Source organism: Apteryx mantelli, chromosome 7 (genome assembly GCF_036417845.1).
Source record: "Apteryx mantelli isolate bAptMan1 chromosome 7, bAptMan1.hap1, whole genome shotgun sequence".
In the NCBI taxonomy this organism is placed as follows: domain Eukaryota; kingdom Metazoa; phylum Chordata; class Aves; order Apterygiformes; family Apterygidae; genus Apteryx; species Apteryx mantelli.
In genome coordinates this window covers 30,508,334-30,532,596 of record NC_089984.1, presented here as the reverse complement: position 1 = coordinate 30,532,596, position 24,263 = coordinate 30,508,334, and the positions used below count along the sequence as shown (strand labels likewise).

Genomic DNA, 24,263 nt, shown 5'->3' with positions numbered 1-24,263 from the left:
GTGAATGCTAACTGTGTATTAAAACAAGAAACAGCACTAGTTCTGCTTTTTGATTGAGGGCCCCTACATATTTGCTGAGCACTCTTCAAATAACGATTTTATTTGCTGCTGGTAGCCACTTCAAGCTTGCTGATTGTGTGATATTTGATAGATCTGTTCCCAAGAGAGCTGTTTGTGGTTTGCTTTTCAGATATGATTCATAAATAAATTAGATCACCATTCACAAAAAGGTCAACCCAGCAAAGTAGATGAAAGTTTTTAGAAAATAACTTTTACCTGAGGAATGATTGACCTCTTATGAAAACCCATTTCTGCTGCATGTTGACTCAGATTTTTTTCATCTTTAATAAGGCCCAAGGTTGTGATATTTCAGAGACAAGAATCAGGAAATTTCTTGGCTTATTCGGTGTATTCAAACTCGTATCAACTGTTTTGGTTTGTAGCGCATGATAAACCTCTCCGAGTTGACCCCTTACATCCTGTGTTCCATCTGCAAAGGTTACTTTATTGATGCTACAACCATTACAGAGTGTCTGCACACCTGTAAGTACCAGTATTTTCATTCTAAGAATTCAGATGCAAATTTAAATAAAAGACAGCAGTTCAGTTGTTCTGGCTGAGACCTTTGTGGCTTCACAAAGGTAATTACCTCTTTAAAGTGAGCATGCCTTGTGGTTATATTGTTCCTTGAGAGAATATAGTCATGGATATCTTGAGCATCAGAAAACCTGAAGTAATAACCGTGTCAGCTCAGTTTCTCCAGTTACGAGGGGAAGAAAGAAAGAATATGTAGAGAAAGATGTAGCCCAAGTCAAACAAAAACAGAGCTATTACATACATTCTTAAAATAGGCTCTAAGAATTTGTAATGAGTATGTAACTGAGAAACAAAAGCCGAGTGGCACTGCTCATAAAGGATTGAAGAGTTTCCTAAACCGTTGCTGATATGAACTGATAAGTTCACAAAACTGAAGACATAGCTAAATGGAAATAGCAGTTTCAGATATGGAAACAATTATATGGATCTACAGAACAGTTAATCTGTAACCTGATCTATAGATGGATAATCAAAAATTGATTTCCATGTTTTTATTTTGTTATTTTCCTCTCAGTCCTTGAGTTGTGATAACATTTTTTTCCATTACTAACAGAACTGCTGTTTTCTCCCAAAGCTATTAAATCCTTTTCTGTGAGACTGACTCTTTAAACCATGCTTCCACCTGAGTTCAAGAATCTCTGCTCCTTGGTACTTCCAGTCACTAACAGTTCACAAAGTCTGATTATTTTTTTTTTTCCTGCCTGATTTTTTTATTTTATGAGTTGATATATACCATGTAATCTTTAGTGCGATTTGTAATTTAGGAAAATGAACAGTTATTAGTCAGGACAGCATATTTTTTTTACATACAACTGTTTGATATGTTTGAAGTTTTCTAGTAACTGGTCTGAGAGAGCTTAAAGTGTTCAAGCTAATATGGAGCTGATGTGATAGTAAGTTATTTATTTCAGATATCCCTACTCATTAGCTTTCCTTTCTGATTGTTAAAATAGGCATAAAATACAATGGAAAGGGCAGAATTATAATTTCTTACCTTAATTCTTCTACTGAAACTTTTTGTGTGGTGTTTTTCAGCAAACTTTTGGTCTGCAGCAGACAGTATTCTGTTGACTTAGCTCTACTTGTGTTCTGGACAGCACAGTTATAATATTTAACATCCTCCTTTGCATCAGTCAGTAGGATATTATGACCTATAAATGCTGAAGAATACCATATCCTTTATGGGTAGGACTGTAGTTTGCTTGGGTATTATAGCATTGTTGAAGGTTTGACTTCATTTTGTCTCAAGCAACCTTTATGTGACAAGTGTGTAATTTCTCCTCTTGTATAAACAGATGCTATTATATAAAGGACATGTGACTTTTTTTTTTCTTTACAGTCTGTAAAAGCTGCATAGTGAGACACTTCTACTATAGCAACAGATGTCCGAAATGCAATATCGTTGTACATCAGACACAGCCCCTTTATAATATCAGGTAATAAGTTCACGCCATTTTATAGGTTGTAATTTTTGTCGTGAAGTTCTGCTATTTCCTTTAAATGTGTTCTTTCAGGGTTTTTTGGTTTTGTTTTACAGACTTGTAATGCTTTCCTATTTCAAGTGAAGGATCGGTTACAAGAAACTCATCATGTTCTTTGTTTATATAAGCTTCATACAGTTTCCACAGTGAGAATATAATTACTCAATTTCTTCTTTTCTCTAGTTTCTGATGCTTTCTAGGGTTTGTTTCCTCTGCACCTTGTTGGGTATTTTTATGCATTTGCCCAGTATTACAGGTGAAACTAAATCTTAACTATTTGCTTTGATTGCCTTTTAGCCAAAACTTTGTTTGCATAGTATACTTGTTACTAACTCTGAAAATAGAGTTTTAGTTTCTTGAACCATTTTTGAAGGGTCTTTTTCTTTTTTTTCCCGCTCTATGTGACTTCTTTTATTGGAGCTCTATTGTCAAGACCTGAATCTAGGAAGACAGATCGGCAACTCCATCTGTCACTTGTTTCAGCAGTGTATTTGGCAGCTTTGTTATGATTTAATGTAAAAGATTCTGTATTGCACCAAAAATGTCTGTGTTGCAGCATGTTTCCTGAATTACTCAGCTTTTTAGTAACTTAAGTACTTTAGACTTCCAAAATTGAAGGGCACTCACTTCCATGTTTTTCCTCTTTTATAGACTGGACCGGCAATTGCAAGACATAGTGTATAAATTAGTTGTCAATTTGGAGGAAAGTAAGTCCCTTTCTTTATCTTACTACCATCTAGATACTGGAAAGACTGAACAGAAAAGAGAATAATTCAAAGCCCCGTTTCTACACTGGGCACCTTAAAATAGTTTTGTAACATTTTCTTCATAAAACTAGGAGATATGGTGGAACTTGACTGTGAATCTTAATGAATTAGCCGTACCAACTAGCATCTTTCTGACTGCTAAGATGCTATTATATATGGTTCTATGTACACTAGACATGTAAATGTGTGTATAATATACAATGGTGATCTAGGTTTTTTATTTTTTATCATTACAATGAAATAATAGTGATGCTGAAGTTAAATTTACATTGATGTTTTTAAAAGTCCTGTTCCAGATCTGCTATTGGACAAAGCAGTTGTTGTGTTGGAGGTGTTTTGTTTTACTCTCTTATCTCATGAAATAAACATTTCACTGTTTCCAGAAAAACATCCAGATAATATTCCAGTATCATGTCTTGTGTTTTTGTATGTGTACAGTAAATGTCATTCTGTCTAATTATCATAGGTTTATTTGTCTCCATTGCAAAAAGTTGCTAGGACTGCTCGATTCTCTCAAATGCTTTTATTTTTCTCTCACTGGCACATTTCTTTTTCTGATTTACTAGGTGTATTCACTGTCACATGCCAATTATCTTGAACCTGAGGAGGCAATGAATCTCATAGTGGTACACAGTCCACGAGGATGGACTGAGTGAAAGACACGTGCCTAGTGGACTATATTTAGATCAATGTGTGTGTGTGTGTATATATATATAGAGAGAGAGAGAGAGAGAGAGAGACATAATCTTGACAGTCAGAAGGACAGAAGGATGCTAGTTTTATAACTTGCTCATTATGCTTTATAGCTGGCTTGTCTGATTTTTTTTCCAGTTTTTATTAACAAAAATCTTAGTCTAGGTATCTTAAGCAGCCCAGCGTCATAGGGAATACTAGTGATAGTGAAGGTCTATCAACACTTGCGATGCCTTTACTAATGTTAGCCAGAATTGTTCTGACTATGGGAAACTATATGGCTATTCTCAGCCTCTGTAACATTCCAGTCTGTTCTGTCTTGTGCTTTTCCAGGAGAGAAAAAACAAATGCATGACTTCTATAAAGAAAGAGGATTAGAAGTTCCCAAACCAGGTGAGCTGTAATCGCTTTAGAGGACACTGTTAAGGAGATATTTGCTATACCATTAATTCTTAATGACTTCCCTTGAAATACTAGTTCACAACTGAAGAAATGGGATTATTGGTTGTTGATTACTGTGTTTTATAACAGTACTCAAATTACAAAAATACAGGATAACACTGACAGCACTTGAAACCAGATTGTGTTTGGATTTTGTTATTTTTAGTTACAGATCTTATTCTGCCTAGAATGAGGAAAATGTTTATAAAATGAGCATTATTTTATTTTCTTGCCTTAATAAATAATAGAAGGTATAAGGGAGTAAGAATAAGAACTTTAGAGTCCATTAACAGATGAGGGCTTGTCTTAACTGTTTTTTGTTTTACTGTCAAACAAACAGCTATTTGAAGAGATGCCATGCTGAATGGTAAGAAAATGCTAGTGGCTCAGATACACAGAATGCAATGAATAAAGAGCTGATTTGGTGAAATATTTAGGATGAATTGCATGGGCACTTTTTCCGTATGAGCTCATTTGTTTTGCTTGGTGTATGTTAGCATCTCATGCTGTTTTTATTTCAAGTTGTGTTTGTATTTCAACTATTTGGATATTTTAGCTGTCCCCCAGCCAGTTCCAGTGAGCAGAGGAAGACCTCGAAAAGTTCTGGGCTCCGTGTTCCGGATCCCGCCAGAACTTGATATCTCGGTACTTCTGGAGTTCATTGGGTGAGTTGTGGGCAAATATAAGAGCAGATGCCTGATGCGAGGATGCTGCTTGTGTGTGTTGGACCATTACTGACTCTAAGGTTTCACTGAACGTGTGTTTCCTCCATCTTGAATAGCAGGTAGGGGAGCAGTGTGAACTTGCTGCTGCAATAGTGACAGTCAGCAATGTGTGGCTAGATGTACGGTTAAACATTTAAGGTATCTTCCTGTGAAAATAGCTTCCTAAAAAGTTTAGAATTTTAAAACTTACCTGTATTTTGTTTATTTTTGACAAAGCAGTGTAGTTTCAGTAAACCGAGTGACAGAATCACAGAATCGCTGAGGTTGGAAGGGACCTCTGGAGATCATCTAGTCCAACCCCCCTGCTCAAGCAGGGTCACCTAGAGCACAGTAGGATCTGCCTCTCCTACACTCCGTTAATGCCTGTAGGTGGCAGTACCGCTAATGCTGACTCTGCCAGGACTGTCTCAGGTGACTAGGGGACTGTAACTGTACATTGTTACATGCTTTTATTAGCCAGAAAATACTATATTCTAAAGATAACTCACCAGGAAGGTGAGCTGTAGCACTTCAGAATTAGGGGAAGGAAAGCAAAGAAACGGCACTGAATTCACTGTGATTGAAGTATTTATGTTTTGGATAGTGCAGTTTCTTCAGGATACAGCACATGAAGATGAGTGATTGGAATACATTAGTCAAAATTACAACATATGGTGTCACTCTGATACTGTATGCCTGGGAGAGTCTTATAACTAGTCCTGCTTTGCTGAGCAGTATAGGTCATTTATAATAGTCAGGTATCACGAGTTCAGTGCTTAAAAACAGCGTGTGTGCAGCCCTGGTGCTACTTCAGCAGGAGAAGTACCTTCTTATTACATCAGCTTCCAGTGTTTGGGGCTTAAGAGCTTCTTTGACAATGCATTAGGAACTTGATGCCTAGAAGGAATTTGGCAAACACAATCAGTGGCAGTTTGATAATTTATAGAAAGCAAGGTTTATTCTGAATTTATCTGACCAAAACAAGCTAGAAAACCTGGGCAGCAAGAGCAGAATTCCTCTAAGTATTATAGATGGGGCTAATAATACAGTCTGCTATTAAATTTGTCTGACAGGTTCCCTGAATCAATTAGGCCAAAGCTTTTGTGTCAGGAATCACCCTTAGATATAAATTGCGAGAGGGAAATTCCTGCCCAAATATTTGAGCCGTTTTCAGGAACACGGGAAGGAGAAATTGCATTGTTTTGTCCTGGTGCAGATTTACAGGAGAGTGATTGAGAAAGGGAGGGCATGGGGAAGAGCTATAACCGCTCTGATAGCTGCACACAGTGGAGCTCCTCACTTTGTGGGGGAGGGAGCAGCTTGACTGTTGTGCAACTCTTACCCTTCTACCCGGATTGTGCCTGCTTTTGGCCTGATTTGTCTGAACAAATTGTTCGGAGAACTCGAGTGTATAATCATAGCAAACTATTACACAAATGGTGTACAGTCAAGCACTCAAATATTGGGAAATTGTAGCAGCAAAACGTGCCATCTTGATTGAACCTCACTATTTCTTTAACTGGATGAGACATAGGATTGCAGGAAGAGAAGAGAAGGTCTTATAGCTAAACCAGGAGAAACCTAGATTCAACTGTGCCTGTGCTATAGAGTCTCCATGTGAATCTATACACCTGACTTAATTTCAGTGTTCTTCATTTTCCCTATGCCTGGCATGCAGAAACGCTAAATGCTCACAAGTGCACCTGAAAGCAATGGGACTCATTTTAGAGGCCTTAAATTGGGCGCATGCAATTCTTGGTAGCATTCTGGCACAATCTGTCTTGGGCTCCTCTTTCTAAACAAGGTACGATATTGCCATTCTGCTGAATAGGGAGGTATGCAAATACATTCATTTGTATGAAGAAATGAAACCACTGAGGAAATTAATGCTTTTGCCATAAGAACAGGGTTGTCATAAATAAAGCCAATAGTCAAGTACTGAACAAGGAGACAAAACCAAGACATTATATAGCGGTTCAGTGAGTGACCATTGTCTATTCTGTTTAGTGAACACTTTTTTAATTTGTAGACATGTTTTCTCCCTTAATGAATGCAGTATAAAATTCATGATGTAATTAATGCAGAATCCCAGTGACCTGGTGCTCAGGCTTATGATTGTTACTCATTTGAGTATAATGTGAGTAAGTGGATGTACACAGACATAAGGTAAAACGCTTTGACTGAAACCTCACTGTATATGCAGTTATCTTATTGCCTCAGCTGTGGTGGTATCTCATTAAGTCAGGGCCCAGATGCAGTTTAAGACATGCTGGTTTTGAGACCTGTGATGGTACCAGACAGTGCTGTGCTGGGCCGGTAGATGGCAGAGGGAGCCTAGGGAGCGAAAGGGCATTGGCACACGCTTACACCGAGAGCCTTATGTCTTTGTCAGTGATACATTGCCAGTTACATTGTAAAATCACTGTAAAATCTGAAATTAGATTTTTGTTCCAAGTTTGTCCCTTTCAGGTTAAAACATTGTTTCTTGGTGACTCTATAAAAAGTTTCATGAGACTATCTTGGCTGAAGGAATAGATACAGTTTGAATTCCTTGTAGTGAAGGTACTTTGTTTATGATTTCTCCTGCTAAAGGCTCCTGGTTGCTTTTTCCCCTTGCTGATTCTCAGCAGGTCCATTTTTCTTTTATCAGAGCAAGAGGAAGATGTAAGGAAATTTAGACCTCAAAAGTGATATACATGTACGTGTCCGTGTGTGAAACTAGTTAACTTTTAAATGTGTTTAGATTTGTCTTTCCAGTAGTTCGATTTGAAGCTTCCATTCCCATGTTGGTAGCAAAGCAAGTAATATTGTGCAAATACCACATATACTATGTAAAACTGTCCTGTATGTTTTCATTATTAGATGGAAGGAAGCACAGAAAGTTTCTAACAAGAAAGGGTGATGACTTAACAACAACAAACCCCCAAACTTCCAGTTACGTGTTTTGAATTCATTTTTATTTTTTATTTCTATCTTGCAATTTATTTTAGTGACTTTTTAAATCTTTGTTATGCCTTATATGTTTAAAATTTCATCTATTTTCCTCTTCAAATGTCAAAATCAAAGAACTTATCTTGGCGATGAGAGATTAAGAAAGCTCTGTGGATAAAGAGAAGTAAGAACAGATTGGACCATTCAGCAGAAATTTTTATTCTGAAATTTTATTTTGAAATTTTGTTTTAAATTGTCTGAATTGTCTCTACAGTATGTTAAATGGTTAAATCTTTCTTGTGGCAATGGAATTATAGCAAAGAAAATGACTGCTGAAGTGGAAAAGCTTTTCTGCCTTTGTTTCTTGATAGCTTTAAATTTCATTTCAGCAGCAGAACTTGATAGTTTTACTTAACTCTGTCTCATGGCAGGTACGTATTTTAGAGACGGAAATACCTAAATTTTTAACCTGAAGTGTCACACTAATGTGTGGTGTGCACAAGCTTTAGGGTTTTTTTTGTTGTTTTTTTTGTTTGTTTGTTTGTTTTGCTATACCAAATGGTCAGTAGAATATATTCTATTTATAAAGTGATACTTGATTTTTTTTTTTTTTTTTACCTCCTCCAGTACGGTGAGTTACTGCATTTCTTCTCTCGTACGTACACACTCACTAACGCAATGCAAGAGTAGTGAGATGTTGTGAATTGGGCATAATTCCTTGAGAAGTTTTTTTTTATAAACTCAATGTTCCCCATCTTGTACTGCAGTGTATAATCACTAGTTCACATGCACAGATTGTATGAATCAATGAATTAAAGCCTCCATTAAAGCCAGCTGGGAATTTGATCTTTTGCCACCTTTGTATATGTTTCACCTTCCAGAGAAGCATCTGCTACCTTCCTAAGTTCCTGGATAGCATTAGCATTAATACTGTGATATAAATAGTCCAGAAGGTTGGCATTTGGGCCAGGAAGTCTCTGCAGTGGCTGGGCATGTGTTATCAGCAACTTCTAGGTACTCTCTGTTAAAGTTTCAAATACTGAGGACAGTGAACTATGGATGTCTAAACAGCATTACTATCACAGTCTGTTCCTATGAAAATGAATGTTATAGTATATATAAAATGTGGCATTAGGCTGTGTTTTGTTGTTTTTTTCCATTGCATAAAGGCAGACTTTAAAGTCATAAGTAGCTGAGTTCACAAGAGTGAAAGGGGGCTCCAAATAGAGGGTAGGAGAAAGAGATATATAAACTCGGTCTACTATTATTTCGTTTCTCAGATTTTAATGAAAGGAAGAGCCTGGTTTAAAAAATAAGTTTGATATGCCAGACTCTTTATTATAATAGTGACTTACTGATTTAAGAGTTTGAAAGGTATTAATAACTGTTTACCTTAGCAATATTGATTGTGTTTACTCTTCTCTTGTTTTTCAGAGCTAACGAAGGCACAGGGAATTTTAAGGTGCAGATGTGATTTGAATTTTTTTCTTACATTATTTACTTCAAAAAGACGTATAACTTCAATGTATTTAATTTAATTTATCTTTGTTTTTCTTGTACTGAGCGCAGCCTGAACTTTCACCAGCATAGCAGTAACCAATCCTGGGTTACAGCGTGCTTTTAAATCTATCACTGTGTAACGTCACGGAGTAGGAAGAGACTGCCCTAGAAGCTCGGGAATTAAATTTTTCATGGGAGAATGGGAATGATGCTCATAAAATTTCATCTGGGTGTTTCTAGCTTGTTATTCCTGCATCTCCCTCCAGGAGAGGCAATACTGTGGCTTTTCTTGGAATCCTACGCAAGGGTATAGCCATTGTCTAAAAAACTGGTTTCGAAGAAGATTCTCTAATTGTAGTGAAATGCTTTTGTATGTTATACTGAGGAAGTGTAGCCTCAGGTATAACAATGGTGTAATAAAATTATGTGCGTTTAAAAATGTAACAAAAATAATTATACATATTTTTGCTAGCCCTCACATTAGTCTTCCTTATCCAGCAATAAATTTATTCCTCTCTTGATCTCTTTGCTAACAACGTTCACTGCCTGAATGCAGGCTGTTCAGCTGAACAAAAAATAGTATTCCTCATCCTTGCTAAAGGGTATGGCTGTTCTTCCAGTGTAGGTCTTCTTACTGAGCTGAATCAGTACAAATTCATAGGGAAACTGCACATTGTTTGCTGCCTTCATGATTTCATAGTCTGTAATTAGAGATGTTCAGAGGATGTCATTTCACTGTTTGGCTAAACATTTAGAAAACAGACTCTATTCAGGGACAAGGAGATATAATTTAAAATTACACAGTATATATCACACAATCTTTCATTGTATTGGAATTGTAGGAATAAAAAGATACAGAAAGGCACAGAATAATGGAATGTAAGACACTTAAATTGGTTCAGTTAGCAGAGAAACTCCAATTTTACTATTTAAGAATTTGAGTAAAAAGCATTTTACTGACTTAAGCATGGATTATCTTAATCTTTCCATTTTATTCATTTTCTTTATGTTTTCAGCTGCATTGATTTCTGATCAATATATTTTCAGGCACAAATCTGAACAGTTCAATATGATTGCAATTTCTTACGCTATTTGTAACAGTAATCATGTTTGTTATGGCAGAGTGTAGCATGCAATTTCAAACAAAACTCAAATACAGAAATAAGGCTTCATTTTCCCGAAGAGCTGAATTATGACTACAGTTTTAGAAATTAACCTGTAGAAGGGAAGCAATGTTCCTGAAAATGTACCCATTCAATTTTCTTCTTTATTTGTTATTTTTCTCCTCTGGCATTTTTCTGTTCTATTTCCCCTTATCTTTCACACTTTATTTGGCTTCTTCCCTTTATATTGCCTCACATCCTTCTTGTCTCATTCTTACCTTCTTTATAGTATGGTTTTCATCCTATTTATCCTATTTTCATCCTATTTATTTAGCCCAATAAGAATGACTGTAGGACAGTTCAACCATTGTATTAACTTTTGTTTTCTAATATTAAAGATGTTTGTGCCAGACATTTATTTCCTCAATTTCTTTTAAGGTGTATGCTATTCCAGAGGGAATCATTTTGCTTTTTTTTTTTTTAAAAAAAAAAAAGACAAACTTAGCTCTGACATCACTAAGGAGTGTTTATGATTTAGGAAAGAGGGTTTTTTGGTTTTTTTTTGAACGTGTATCCCTTTTAACTCATAAGTAGTGTCCTGGTTACTTCAGCGTTCTCAGAACACTAGAGTTAAAGGCAAAAGGCTGCCTACCTTTACTCGCAGTGAATACTTTTTTTAGTGCAAATAGTCTTACTAGTATGGTAGGTTTATCCATGGGCTAAAGTGCCATTCAGCATGTATGTATATTTAGATTTGGGAGATTTTTAAGAAATACAACCTTTTAAAATCCTATCTGGTATTTTTCTACACCATTTTAAAATTCTTTGCTGTATCTTAACTCTCTACTTCAGCCTACTGTCACTTCTTACTTCTTTCTATCCTTGTGTTCTTTTTCTTCACTACCTTTGTCTTTCCTTAATGTTCATGCTTTCTCTATGTCCAAGAAGTTCACTCATCAGCCTTCCAAATCCCTCTTTTAATATCCACTTCTCACAAAACTTACCCTGATCTCTTCTTAGCATTGTTCTTTCCTCATTTGTTTGTCCATCTTATTTGTCTGAACTAGACATTGAACTTCATGTATAAGAAGGTTTTCAGCTTTTATGGCAGGGGGTGAGGGTGGGGTTGTAAGGTGTGCAGCAAGCATGCATGTATCATCACCAAACTTGTAGTAGCGTGGGTCCCCAGATCAGGTCTGGCTGGTATTTCTAGCTCTTAAATGTATCAATTAAATTGTTCTTCTAAAACCACAGTTATCATGGATACATATGCGCATTCATGATTTAATTGAAGGGTAGACTGACCCTATTTCAAATAGAAAGAATATGGTGAAGCTGGATAGCAAACCACAGCTATTCAGAATCTATTAACATGGATTGCAGTCATCTGCTCTGCCTTTATGCTTCTTCACTTCATCACCCATATCACCAGTCAGCTTTTAAAATTTTATCCATGGAAGAGAAACCCATTAAAATCTTTGAGATTGTTGTAATAAATCTTTTGTTGTTGCAGTCCTCACTACAAAAATAATCAGAAACGATATGAGAAGATTTCAGACCAGTCTTGCCCTAGCGTTCTACATAGTAGCATATTTTAAATGATTTTGGAATTTAGTGGATTAAGTTGATTCCAGCCCAAGCCATAATACTTTTGGAATGCTAAAGAACTTTAAAGCTCCATGCATTACAGAGTGACATGGTTTTATTTTCTGAATTCATGTTTGACACACAAGCCTGATTTGGGGAAAAGAAGCAGATTTTAGAAAATATCTCTAATGTGCCTCTGAGTAAATGGTTTTATTTTCTGAAATAAAAGTTCTTAAAATTCTGTGTGATACTGATTTTTATGCTGATTTAATAGCAAATCTCACTCTCCAGTACTTCAATAATGAAAAAAGACTGAAGTCAATAGCAGGTTATTTTTGAGCATTACTTTAAACAGCAGGAAGTTTGAACCCAGAGTCTGGTTAATTCATATTTAGTCCCTTTCCTATGGGGTCATTGGGAAATAGATAAGAGAAGGGTCCAAAATTTAAGTTGTCTTCACCTGTTCGGTTGGGCCTTCAGGAGTGTTTTGGGGTTTGTGGGGGATGATGGCTGGAAATGCGCAGTATCTTAAAATCTCATGTTTATTCTTTGCAGCCTTTGGAAAAGAAGTTTGTGCGTGTTTCAGGGGAGGCAACCATTGGACATGTGGAGAAATTTCTCAGAAGAAAAATGGATCTGGATCCTGCTTGTCAGGTATGCCATAAAGCTGATAAGCTTCTCATAGAGTGAAAGCTTTTCTTCTAACATGTTAACTGAATGATGTATTTAGCTCTTACGAGTTCACTGTGATCACTGTAATACATACACTTCAGACAGAACACTTTTGTTGTCCATCAGAAGCTAGAAGTAATATAGTTTAATGCTGTAAGTGTGCTCTTAAATGTTGTGATCCACAAGGAATAACTCTCCCAACTCTCTTGCAATATGTTTAATTTCTCTATATGAATAAAGAAGAATTATAAAGAATTTCTGAAATCCGTGTAAGACTTCAGTAGGTGAAATCCAAAAGCAAAAGATATTGCTATCTCAAAGATCAAACTAAGCATACAGACAGGAAAGCGTGTAAGCATGGGAGTATGTGAAGGCAGAGACTGAGATAGGAGCTGAATAACAGTAAAATTGAATTGAATTTTGAAGGAAGCAAACAATGAGAAGGATAAGAAAGGTTGATATTTTGGGTGGAAATGTTGGAATGAAAGCTATGAATGCAAAATGTAGGCACATGCTTCCAAGCTAGAATTTGGTGGAACAGAATATGAAACAAAAGAACTTAACTTCCCATTTCTCAGCCAAGTTGATAGGAATTGCATGTCAAAATCTTTTCAACTCTTAAATAAGTTCCAGCAAACATTCAGTTATGAAGGTTGCAGGAATTTCATAGTGTATACATGATTCTTGTAACTATTGGTAATTGGAAAATCCAGCTGCTCTTAATGAGAATAGACAAGTGGTAGAAGTTAAGGCTTTGGAGTTAAGACTGTTTCATACAGCGATAATTTTCTGAGGCAATCCTGTGTGCCCCAGTAATGAGTCTTTGTTTGTGCTACTTACCTTTTCTGTGGTGACAGAACAAATTGGATATAAATTATTCATCATCCTGAAGGAGTAATGTATTTTCATTTACTGGTTTCCTCTTGGTAAGAGTCTCTGTAGCTTCCTTGTCACGTGGTGGTGACTTGATATCATGAACAAATAAAAACTTCCTCAAAATGATGTTAGAGAAACCTCTTACATTAATGGAGTTGCGGCTTATTTGAGGCGAAGGGATTGTCTTGTTTGTCTAGGTTTTCTTAAGCATTATACCATAATCTCAAATTTCAGAAACACTGAGCATCCATAATGAAAACCACAGGTACTAACCTCTCAAAATCAAGCTAGGCCTGTGTTTTGGATGTCTTTCAGTTTTTGCAATCTTGAGATTGCCTAATAGAGTTTACTTGAGAAATTGTTTTCCCCTTTGTTGCTTTCTGCTTGGACTTCACCAGACAAGAAGAAATGTTACCATGTCTAAGAAAGCTGATGACTTTATAGACTTCCTTTCTCAAGATGGTATTGCTGACCAAATCACTTATGCTGTTCTGGAGTAAGGTAATAGGCACAATGCTTGGCTAATTCTAATCTCAGGCAGAGCTTCCATAGAAAAAGCCAACCTGGAAGAGGTGTTAAGTCTGCTCTAATTCTTCCACAGTCAGATCCTTTATCCGCCTTCTTTTTTTTTTTCCTCCTAACTGATCCTTTTTTCTGTTCGTTTCCCCCTTGGTCACTAGAAACGTAGTTTTTCAGGCCACAAATTGAATAATTTCTAGAGTATATTCAGGCCTATTTTTGAAAGATTAGGGAATTAAGAAAACGAAGCAGGAAGTATTTTTCCTGTACTGATTCATCATTTCTGTGCCACGTGAGGACTTAAGAGTAAGGGAGTATATGTACCAAACTGTCATCTTCTCATTGTAGTATGCAGAACTGAAGCTGATGGTTTGTTGGTAAAGATGTAGGGAGAGAAAGAGATGTCAGATGTATCACTGAAGATTAAAAAGACTGATGAATCATGTCTTACTCCAGCTTCCAAGGATGGCTAATAAAATGCAGACAGTAAAACTAAATTAAGGAAAAAATGAATATAAATCAGCAGAGACAGAAGCATTTAGGGAAATACGTTGTCAATCATGTGCGCAAAGAATACAAAGAATGTAAATGCGAAGGATACGTAGCTGCTTTTTTTTTTTCAGTTTGCTGCAGAAATTTGGAAGACGGTTGAGGAATTGTAATGGTTCACTTCCTGTAGGCTTCCCCAAGTATGTTAAAGAAGCAATAGATATTAATTTAGGACAATGTGCTTTTTTAATACTGGTTTTGTCTTGATTTCTGACTCTGTAGTTCTTCATCACACTTTCCTAAAATAACTAATCTCTGCATAAAAATGTCATAAGCTTGATGTGTCTGACTTCAGCCTAGAATCCAAGAACAGGATCCTCCTGGGAAGCTAGCAAATGCCTTTTCCTGAAACACCAATTTCAGGAATTCTTCTGCTAAAATGCACTATGCTTGCAGGATTTTTTTCCCCTGTTTTTATCTGCAGAAAACTCTTACTGGTATAGAGTGTAATCATGCTTTACCTGGGACTTGAAAGCATTTGACTGTGAGGAGGAAGGGCTATGTGTCCTTCCTCCTTTCTCTCCTTAGTATATTGATTATATCCTCGGTTTGTTGATGCTTTCAGTAAGGACACCAGTTTTGGTGATTCTATGAATGAAATCAGTTCCTACTGAGTAGCTTATTTTGATAGTCTGCAAAAGTATTATTTGGAGAGTGGTTTAGTTCTTTCTTGTTACAGCTGATTCGATGACTGATTAAAAAGTATGTGTTAGCCATTCTCCCAAACTGCTGACTGTCCTTAGACTTTTTTATTTCATTTGTTTCTGTGGAATACTAGCTAATATTTGCACTTACTTGTTGACCTGCACAGGTGGGGTGGATTGTGGTTAATGAAAATGTGAAATGATAAACCATCTCTGACTCATGTGTGACAGTATATATGAATCTAAAGGCAGTTTTGAAGCTGCTATCTTTTTTTCTAGTCTGGAGCCTGCAAGCCTCAAATTATTTGCTGGCTTCTGCATTTGAGTTTGCAAATGGATTATGATTCAAATGTGCTAGTTTATCTGAAAGGTTAAGGCTTTATTTTTATCTATCATTTTGGCTGACAGACTGTGGTTTACTCTTACTTATGCTTTGTTTTGTTCTCTGTGCTTTGGGCAAGAATTAATTTTCTTTGTGTATACCTGTATTTCTAATTACAAAGTCTTGAATATTCTAGCTGGAATTTGTTTTTTTGAGGAAATGTTGAGATTTTTGAGAGACTAACTTTTGGGGATTGCTAGTCATAGCTAAGGAGGTAACATTCAATTTGAACTAAATACAGGCGATGGTATATGGAACCCATTAGCTTTGACATCTGATGTACATCTGTACAGTTTGTGTTTTGCCTAAGAATAGAGAGAAAATGAGAAATTAATGGGATATATCACTTCATTTGAGGTCATCCTGCAGCAGCATTATCCTTTCTTGCCAGAGGTAGCAGAGCAATCCCTTAATCACAAAGTGGAGACTTGCAGCTCATCTGATCTGAATGCATTGGTGTGGTTTATGGGATAGAAGTGTTCCCTAATCAAATGTGCATTCCTGAAAGTACGTATGGAAACTGGAGCCTATGGGGAAAGACTGGAAGCAAGTCTGTGCTCACACTGTGTAGCTGCTGATGCAGGCTCTTTATGCCAGTCTTAGACTCCAAAATCTGGTACATTGGAAGAGTAAATAGCAGCTAAAGGAAGGGGAAGGTTTTGCCAGCTTTGGGATAATTAGCCCAAATACTCAGGCCGACCTCTAAAACTTTTTGTTTGCCCTTCCCTGGATAATATGAGTTGGCATAGAAACTATGGATGGAGGAGTAATGCTTTCTGGGCCAAATTTACCCTTGGGATGAGCCTTATAGGGGATGTCCCATATATGAGTTTCCCATTTTATCTTCATTTTACTTGATGATTATTAACCTGTAATTGTCTGTTATCATGGCTTTTAGAGAAATAGCTCTTGTGTGCAGCAAACATGCCACCTAATGAAAATAAATGGCATAATGGAAAGGCTACTTTATTTTACTAAGAATTTTGTCAGGTGTGACTGAGTTATTTGGTAGCTGCACCTTCGTGTTTCCTTTCAGCAAAAGGTCAAACTATATTTACTGCCGTCTCACTAGCTGTCAGTACTAGTTGGCTTCAATTTCGCGAGTTAGTTGAGACTATAGTAAATCTATATCGCTTGTGTTGATGGTGCCTCTTTTGTATATAGAATATATTAATTTCTGTATGGCACAAGGATAGCTCTGAGACAGATGTTTTGCAGCTGATTTCCATACTTCGGCTGGCATTTTTTTCATTGTGTATTTTCTTCTCTTGTCCTTACAGAATGAATCCTATCATAACAATTAGCAAGGAGAAATTCAGGCTCTGGTGCTAGAATGAGGAGATTAGGCACTTGTTATTCAGAGCACTCTAAGGAGGTGGATGTGCAAAACCGTTCTCCATAATTTATTTGAAGACGCTGAATCTTTAATGACTATCATTTGAAACTGGAACAGGAGGGTTAACGATGGGGTATTTCCAAACAAGCATTCTGATTCTGTATTGCAAGATTGTCAGCGGTTGCCACTATGTCTTTATATCCTATAGTAGGCAAATAGTTTGGGTTTTTTTATATTTCTGTACAGAATACATGTGTGTGCATGCACACACACGCATGCCCACGCACAAAAGTGGGAGCAGTTTCAGTTTTCAGTACCTTATGGTATAAATAATTAATTATGAGCATATAACCCAGAAGTAATTAATCTCATATGTCACCAGGAAGCATAGGTGGCATGCCCCTCTTCCTAGGTTAATGATTATACAGGCTAGAGTGCAAGGGAACCAGAGGAGAAATAACTGTAGCCAGATTTCAAAAAGAAAAAATATCTGTTTCTTCCAGGTTCTGTGTTTTAAATATCTCAAATATTGATGAATTATTGATCCTAATAATGTGGGGGGGAGGGTTGTTGGGGTTTTTTTTGTGACAGCAATATTTAATGTTAATGTCCAGATGAATTTTTACATACTGGTTTCTTCCTAAAGCTAAAAGCAGAAGTAATACTAAGCAGTTTATATCTCCTGCCCATTTTAGAACCATTATTTAAAATTCAATCTAAAGGGGATGAATATTCCACATAGTTATCATACTACAGATGAAGTGAAGTAACTTAACCGTTTTGAGCCTCTAAGGAGTAGAATTCCTTCTCAGAACAACATGTAGTTAACCAGCTTAAGGCATAATTCTGAATCTTTTCATGGAGAACAAGAGAAAAATAGTGGGTGGGTATGCAGAAGAGCAGAAATCCAGACAAACTGAATAGCTGAAACAGAGAAAAGAGCGTATCCTGTAGTGCAATGCGGCTGCATAACCACATAGGAGCATGTGTAATGATATTGCAGTATGCTTCCTGGCTACTGCAGTGGCAAAGCTCAGACTTGTCCCTTGCAGAAAGCTGTAGGACAGCTCATTGTCAATGCTCCTAACTTTAATTTCGAGTTTGGTCACTGTAATTAATTCACAGATGGGAGCCCTCTCATTTCCCTGCTTAGGAATTGCTTATAAGAAAAATATAACCAAGCTGCAATTGTGGAAGGATGTAACTGCGCTATGTTTGCTGCTCTAATTTGGGATGTTAGAGATTGGATTTACACTATGCACAATTTCTTGGTGACACCTAGTAAATTCATAGTAATTTTATAAAGAAATCTATAGTCCACAATAATCAAGGCAAGGATTTCAGAACCTCTGGTTCTGAATTAACTATCATTTCCCCAAATAACTTTTTGTGGACAGTTGCTTAATGTAAGTGCCTCCTCCAGAATTGCAGGCATCGTCGGCATAGTTTTGCCGCAGTGGAGGACATTACTTAGAATTGCTGAGTGTGCCCTTCACTTGTGTCACGGAAGTACTGATTGCAGCCTGAAGAAGGGCTGTGTGAGGCACCTGCTGACAGTAGCATGCAGTGAGCTGTTCTTTTCTGTTCAAACACTTCTCCCCAACCAGTCTTAGTAAGCAGACATATGTGTTTTCTCTCTCAGGATAAGGATGAGGGTAGCACTGTTTAATCTCCTGCCAGTAGCACAGACAATTTATCGTTTTTCGGAGCTGATGAATAACGCTGGATGTTTGTGAGACAATTTTAACATGTGTGATCTAAGTTCCCATTGAATCCATCACAGCTATTACTAAACAGCTTTTTTCAGCAAAAAGACCAAACTGGGAGTGAAAGAAACTGTCCTCTCTTTTCCAGAAGTGAGCCTCAGTTCTAACTGGGAAGGTGTAGGCAGAGGAAGGCATTAGTGCTGGGCCTCCTGAATACATTTGGAGAACAAAGATAAAGGAGACTTTAGCGTCCAAGATGCTAGAATAGTGCTCATCTGACCAGCGCTGGATTTACTCTATGAAATACCAAATGTAAAGTACTTAGAAACTGTTTTGCTAGTCCGAGGATAGGTTGAACTTTTTGACCACGTTTGTGTTCTTTCACAGGTAGACATAATCTGTGGTGATCACCTGCTGGAACACTACCAGACGCTGAGGGATATTCGTCGAGCCATAGGAGAGAGTGCAATACAGGTAGGTGTAGTAGCTGGGGCTTTGTTCTTGGTTTTGTATTTTAAAATAGAACACTTCTTTGTTAAGCTGTCAGGTAGCACCGACTTGTCTGAAGAAGTCATGTACAAAATCTTTTCAGCTTTGCCCAAAATGTTCTTTATATTGTAAATGGAGTTGAGATGTATAGCACGTGCTAAGAGAGCTCTTGACGGTTTGATGATATTCTGGATATGAGCTTTTTATATTCTGAAACAAGTTGCTATCATGCCAGAAATAGATTATACCAGCCCTTCCTTCCGTTAACATTTCTTGTCATCCTTCCTGGTGATAGTATCACTCCAGGAAATCAAAGGACTGAAGCATCCCAAATAAGACTAGCCTTGTGACTGGGTCGGGGAATGAAACTTGCTCATAAAAGCACAAACCAAAGATGCAGAGTAATGAACGCCATCAGTATGCTTGATGTGCATTATACAGCTCCTGAAAGCAGCCTGACCATATAGCCAGCTATTTCTTGTTGATAACTTAATGACTGCTGCTGGCTCTGCAAATAAGAAAACATTATTTAATTCCTTGGGAATCTTTGCAAGCATTTTCATAGCGGGAGGGATCATGCTGTTTTAGAAATGCAGCAGCAACAACAGTAATCTGTCCAGTGCAGAGCAGGATATAGATGTAAACCATGATGTATGGTAACCTCTGTATTAATCAAAATCTGGAAGTCAAAAATGGCTAATCTAATACTGACCTAAATCTGATTAGGAAAGTGTATTCTTACTGTATCATATTTGAAGAGCAACCTAAAACTTGGCATAAAGGCTAAAGTAGTTGCAAACTCGGTTCACTTGAGTTGCTTGCACACACGCAGGCAAAATACTGTATATTTAAACTTCTCATTAAGACCTTCAATGCTACAAGAGGGATTCTTGGTCGGGGCAAGAAGTGAGTGCCTGTTTCAAGGCATCCTGGACAGTGTAGTTCCTATATCTGATCTGAGGAACCAGGAGGGATCCTATGGTTGGGACAGACAGGATTTGCACATGGCTGATGCTGCAGTGCTGACAGACCTTAAAAATCTTTGAGGCTTGTGAACTTTATTCTCTTTCACTGCAGAAACTGAAGTGAATGTCAAGCTTGCTCTCTTGGCTGCTTACAGAATAATATGAATAAAAACTAAAAATGCAGTCTACAGGGGGCGAGGGGCAGAAATTGGGAGAAGGAAGCCACTGGCAACAAAAACTCACTTCTGACTTAATAAATTGATTGTAAATAAAGGCAGCAACGAACACAGTGATGAAATACCCTCTACTAAAAACTTCAGTAAACAGCAGGGGGATGATTCATAGCCAAATTTAAGTGCTTTTAAACTTCAACCTCATACAAAAGCTTTTCATGTGTGAAAAATGTTCTTGGGAAAGGACTTCAAGGAAAACTGCATTGGCTTAATTTCTTTTCAGAAATGGGTTTGCATGACTGATGTTTAGTGACTAAGTACCAGTCAGCAGCTCCAAGAAGAGAGCAGTCATCTTGGGATACATTCTCCAGGGATGTATCAAATTTTGTTACTACAAAATTAGTATGTTAGTGATGAATTCTAGCAAGCTTGCTATACTGGGCAAACGGAGAAAGGCCTTTGCTATTCTGAAGTCCTGTGTTTTCATAGTCGCTTTTGCCAGTAAATTTGGAAGATGAGGTTCAGCCTTAATTTTTCTTTGTTTTGTTGCAAAACCTGTTAGGATGCCAAAGAGTTACGGTAGGTATGTTACAAATAAACTGCAGTTCCTTCTTTAGTGACATTGAAGTAGTTGTGACACCTCTTCATGTGTTATGTTCTCGCTTTACATTATTTTTCAGAAATAAGAGGATGCATTTCTAATGCAAATATCCTCCAAAATGTTTTTAGGCATGGAAGACCAAGTCCACAAATGATAAGAGTTGGTTGTTCTCCTCTCCCTTCCCCAGACCTGAAATTCAATGAGGGGAATGGTTGTCTTGGCCCAGTGATACAACAACTACACAGGGACACTTGATGGATTTTATAGTAAGCTCCTAGGACATCTTGTGCCATTGTATCCTTCCAGCTCCAAGAGACCAGTGTTGGAGCTTGGAATGCCCCTAACAGCATTCACTAGGATGCAGAATCACTTTTCAAACCTGTCATTATCATTTACCACTTTGAGGTTTACTGTAGATGTTTTGCGCTAAGAGAATAGTTTCAGTAGCTATTTATTCAATACAAAGTCATTTAAAGAAATAAACACTGTGTTTGATTTACATGAGTACTATCATTGATGTCATCTAAGAGAAGGAAAATAACTGCACTTCTGAATTGCATTTTTCACTTACAAGTTCATTCACGTCAGCAGTTAATCTTTCTGCTGTCTGAGAAAACTGATTTCAAAACTGCGGATAAGTTTGTTTGCCAAAGGCTTTACTTTTAACATGTTCTTTGCAACGCTTTCACGGGAAGGATTTCTTTAAGTTTGCTAATCCTAGCAGTGCAACATTATATCTAATTTGTTAATGACTTGATTTTTCTGGGCCTTGATCACTTTAATTCCTTAGGGGTTTTCCATCCTTCTAGATGATTCTTCTAAATTTTCAGGGTGGTGTTTCATGAAGATTTTGGCCTTTTCCACTGAGTAACAAAGTGTAGTGATACCTCAGATCTTCAGTAAATTAAAGCCTCCTACAGGTGCAAGCTAGCAGGCTTATAGCTGTTCTGAGTAACTACTGCCTTTCCAACAGCGTGTGATCTGATGGGAAAATAAATTTACTGGCCACATAATAACATGTTTTGGCTGTTTTAATCAGATAATATATATCAGATATAATTAATTAATATAAAATGAAGTGACTTTGCTTAATTTTTAAAACAATGTGTGTAACTTGTGGAATTTACTGCAAGGAGAGATCAAAGACTGTGATAGAAATTTTTTAAAGGCTCAATAATTTTGCTACCAAACATTTAGATCTGTCTGTAAATATGTATTTGATCAAGTAGCTGAGGAAGGAGGCCGGTTATTAACTATCTGGGAATATCATTTCTTTCCTGCATTACATCCTTCCCTTCTGCTGAACAAATGCAATATGATCCAGGCTGCTAGTTATTATCACCTGTCTGAAATTGGCCTTGTCACAGAGAGCTCTGCATCACTGACGGATACAATGAGTGCAGGCATGGGAAAGGCTAAAAAGGGTAGCTTCCTTGTCCCTGGCAGAGGTCTTGCAGATTTTACTGCTGTCTTTGTAACGCTCGTCTTTTTGTAACCCAATGCCCTTGGGGTTTTTTTGTTTGTTTGTTTGGGTGGCTTTTTTTTTTTTAGCATCTCCTGAGCTAGACAGGAAGATCTGTGATCTAATTTAATTACTCTGACCCTCTAGCACACATCTGTTATGGAAGTGTTATACTCTGCTCTGTGGGGTTATTGCATTTGGAAAGTGGGGCACTTTTTGTTGCTGCTGCTCTTACAACATCAAAGGACACGTATGCTATGATGTTTCTGTTTGCCTGCTCCGTTCTGAAGTTTATCGTTGGGTGTAGCAGGTGGGATCCTTTACAGTTTGTTAGGTCAGGTTCACAAATGTCTAGCAAAGAACACTTGAGGGTTTTGCTGTATGAAAGGATCATATTTCATTTTGCTTTTCTTTTGAGCGCATCTGAGTTATCCTGATTTGAGATCTGTAATAAAAAGCAAGAGCCATTCTCTGTTTGGATTTCCCTAAGAATAGTATCCAGAGAAGGCAGCTGAACATGTATAGAAATGTATAATATTTAAAAAGTGAATAATTACAGAGTAAGCAGTGCCAATACTGGATTAATTCACAGCTTCTCTTAGTACAGAAGTAATTGCGGTGGGTTTGGCTTTTGGTTTAAAAGTGATATTTCCTGTGTAGACAGATCATTTCTTTAAGTGTACTATTGACAAATATTCCATTTGAAAACTCATTCATCAAAGAGTATCTTGTAGCATTTTTTTTCTTGCAAATATATTTTCCTTTAAGAAACTCTTCCATAGAGAAAAACTGTATTATTGACCACAGTTCTCCAAAAAAGGAAGCTTGAATGTGTTTTATTCTCTCAACTGAAATAGCCAACAACTGAAATAGCCAACAAGTTCAAGGAGTAAGTGTACCTTTGTGAAGGTACAACAGGATATTAGATGCCAAGAGGTTGATAAGAATCTTAGAAGTATCTATTCTACTTAGTGAGAAGTGAGGATGAGCAGGATCCTATCTTCACATTGCAACATAGTCATCCTGCTTTGTATTAGGCACTGAGTAAACAGGTAAATAAAGGCTCCTGCCTCTTCATAGCATCCTTTTAGGAGTAGCAATGGGCTCCCAGTCATTAACAGGATGAGAAGAGAAAGGAGAGTTGGTGAGCTGGCACTATTAAAACAGCAATAAAATAACTCTTTTTGCATTCCTGTCCATTGAAGTTAAGATTGGTTGGCACCTACCCTGCACTAAGCCCTCGTTTGTCATTGCAAGCATCCCGTAAGGGAAAGTGAAATGGCTGCTCGAGACTCGTGGGGCCCGTTTGCTGTTGCTCTGAAGTGGTTGTATCACCCATAGCTGTAGAGTTAGAGGGGAAAAAATATATGTATATTGCAGCCTGTACTTAGTCTCCTTCTATGAATATAGTGATGTGCCGCCCACTTTTTGACATGACCTTCTGGTTGTTTTTGAAGGTTCCTATAAAAGAATACTTTGTCCCACTTTTCTCAGTGCTTGCTTGCACTTTAATCCCTTGTTCTGATCATCAGTCTTGAACATGCGACTGACGTCAATTAGGAAGGCATTGGGATTTGATTTGTAGATGCTGAAAGTTTGTGAACTGAAAAGTGATTAAGCAAGTTCATGGAAGAAGATTCACCAGAAGAAACCAAATGCAAAATTACAGCCTCTTACTTGGGATGTTCTGGACACCTAAGGCTTTGGAGGCTGGAAGAGTTTTCTGGGGAGGTAGCACTATGTGTTTGCCCTTTCCATACATTTTTATGTAGGCTTTCACCACTGGGCTAGGTATCCTTTGGGTCTGCCCTGGTATGGCCATTCTTAGGACTTTAAATTTAAATTTTATTTACTATCATTATTGTTTTTGTTGGCTCCTTCTCTGGTGCTCTCTTTTCCTGACTTAGAATATTGATCCCGTCTTTAAGTAAATGACAATATCTATAGCCAGAAGTTGAGTTTTGAGTCTAACTAAATGAACATGCTGGCTAAATTAATCAGTTATTGCTGTTGGCTATCTGATCTCCTTTGTTATGAATCTGTTCATCACCTTTGAAAACTCCAGTAGCTGTTCCATTTTCTTTT

The 24,263-nt window shown here is 37.3% G+C and overlaps 1 protein-coding gene across 4 annotated transcripts in view; it reads left to right on the top strand.

Annotated features, from left to right (window-relative positions):
• Positions 1–24,263, top strand: part of PCGF6 (polycomb group ring finger 6) — a 29,504-nt gene that overhangs the window by 1,202 nt on the left and 4,039 nt on the right. Inside the window, exons 2-10 of one of the 4 annotated variants that reach the window (XR_010884743.1) lie at positions 444–543; positions 1,937–2,033; positions 2,730–2,785; positions 3,872–3,931; positions 4,536–4,644; positions 9,049–9,076; positions 12,360–12,458; positions 18,876–18,962; positions 20,845–20,982. Coding sequence is in view for 3 of the 4 variants with exons in the window: in XM_067300199.1 (XP_067156300.1) it covers positions 444–543; positions 1,937–2,033; positions 2,730–2,785; positions 3,872–3,931; positions 4,536–4,644; positions 9,049–9,076; positions 12,360–12,458; positions 18,876–18,962 (636 nt within the window). In the remaining variant the exon portion in view is untranslated. Of the gene's footprint in view, positions 1–443; positions 544–1,936; positions 2,034–2,729; positions 2,786–3,871; positions 3,932–4,535; positions 4,645–9,048; positions 9,077–12,359; positions 12,459–13,750; positions 13,831–18,875; positions 18,963–20,844; positions 20,983–24,263 lie in introns of those variants that run through there. The other 3 variants (XM_067300199.1, XM_067300201.1, XM_067300200.1) reach the window with 3 other exon arrangements.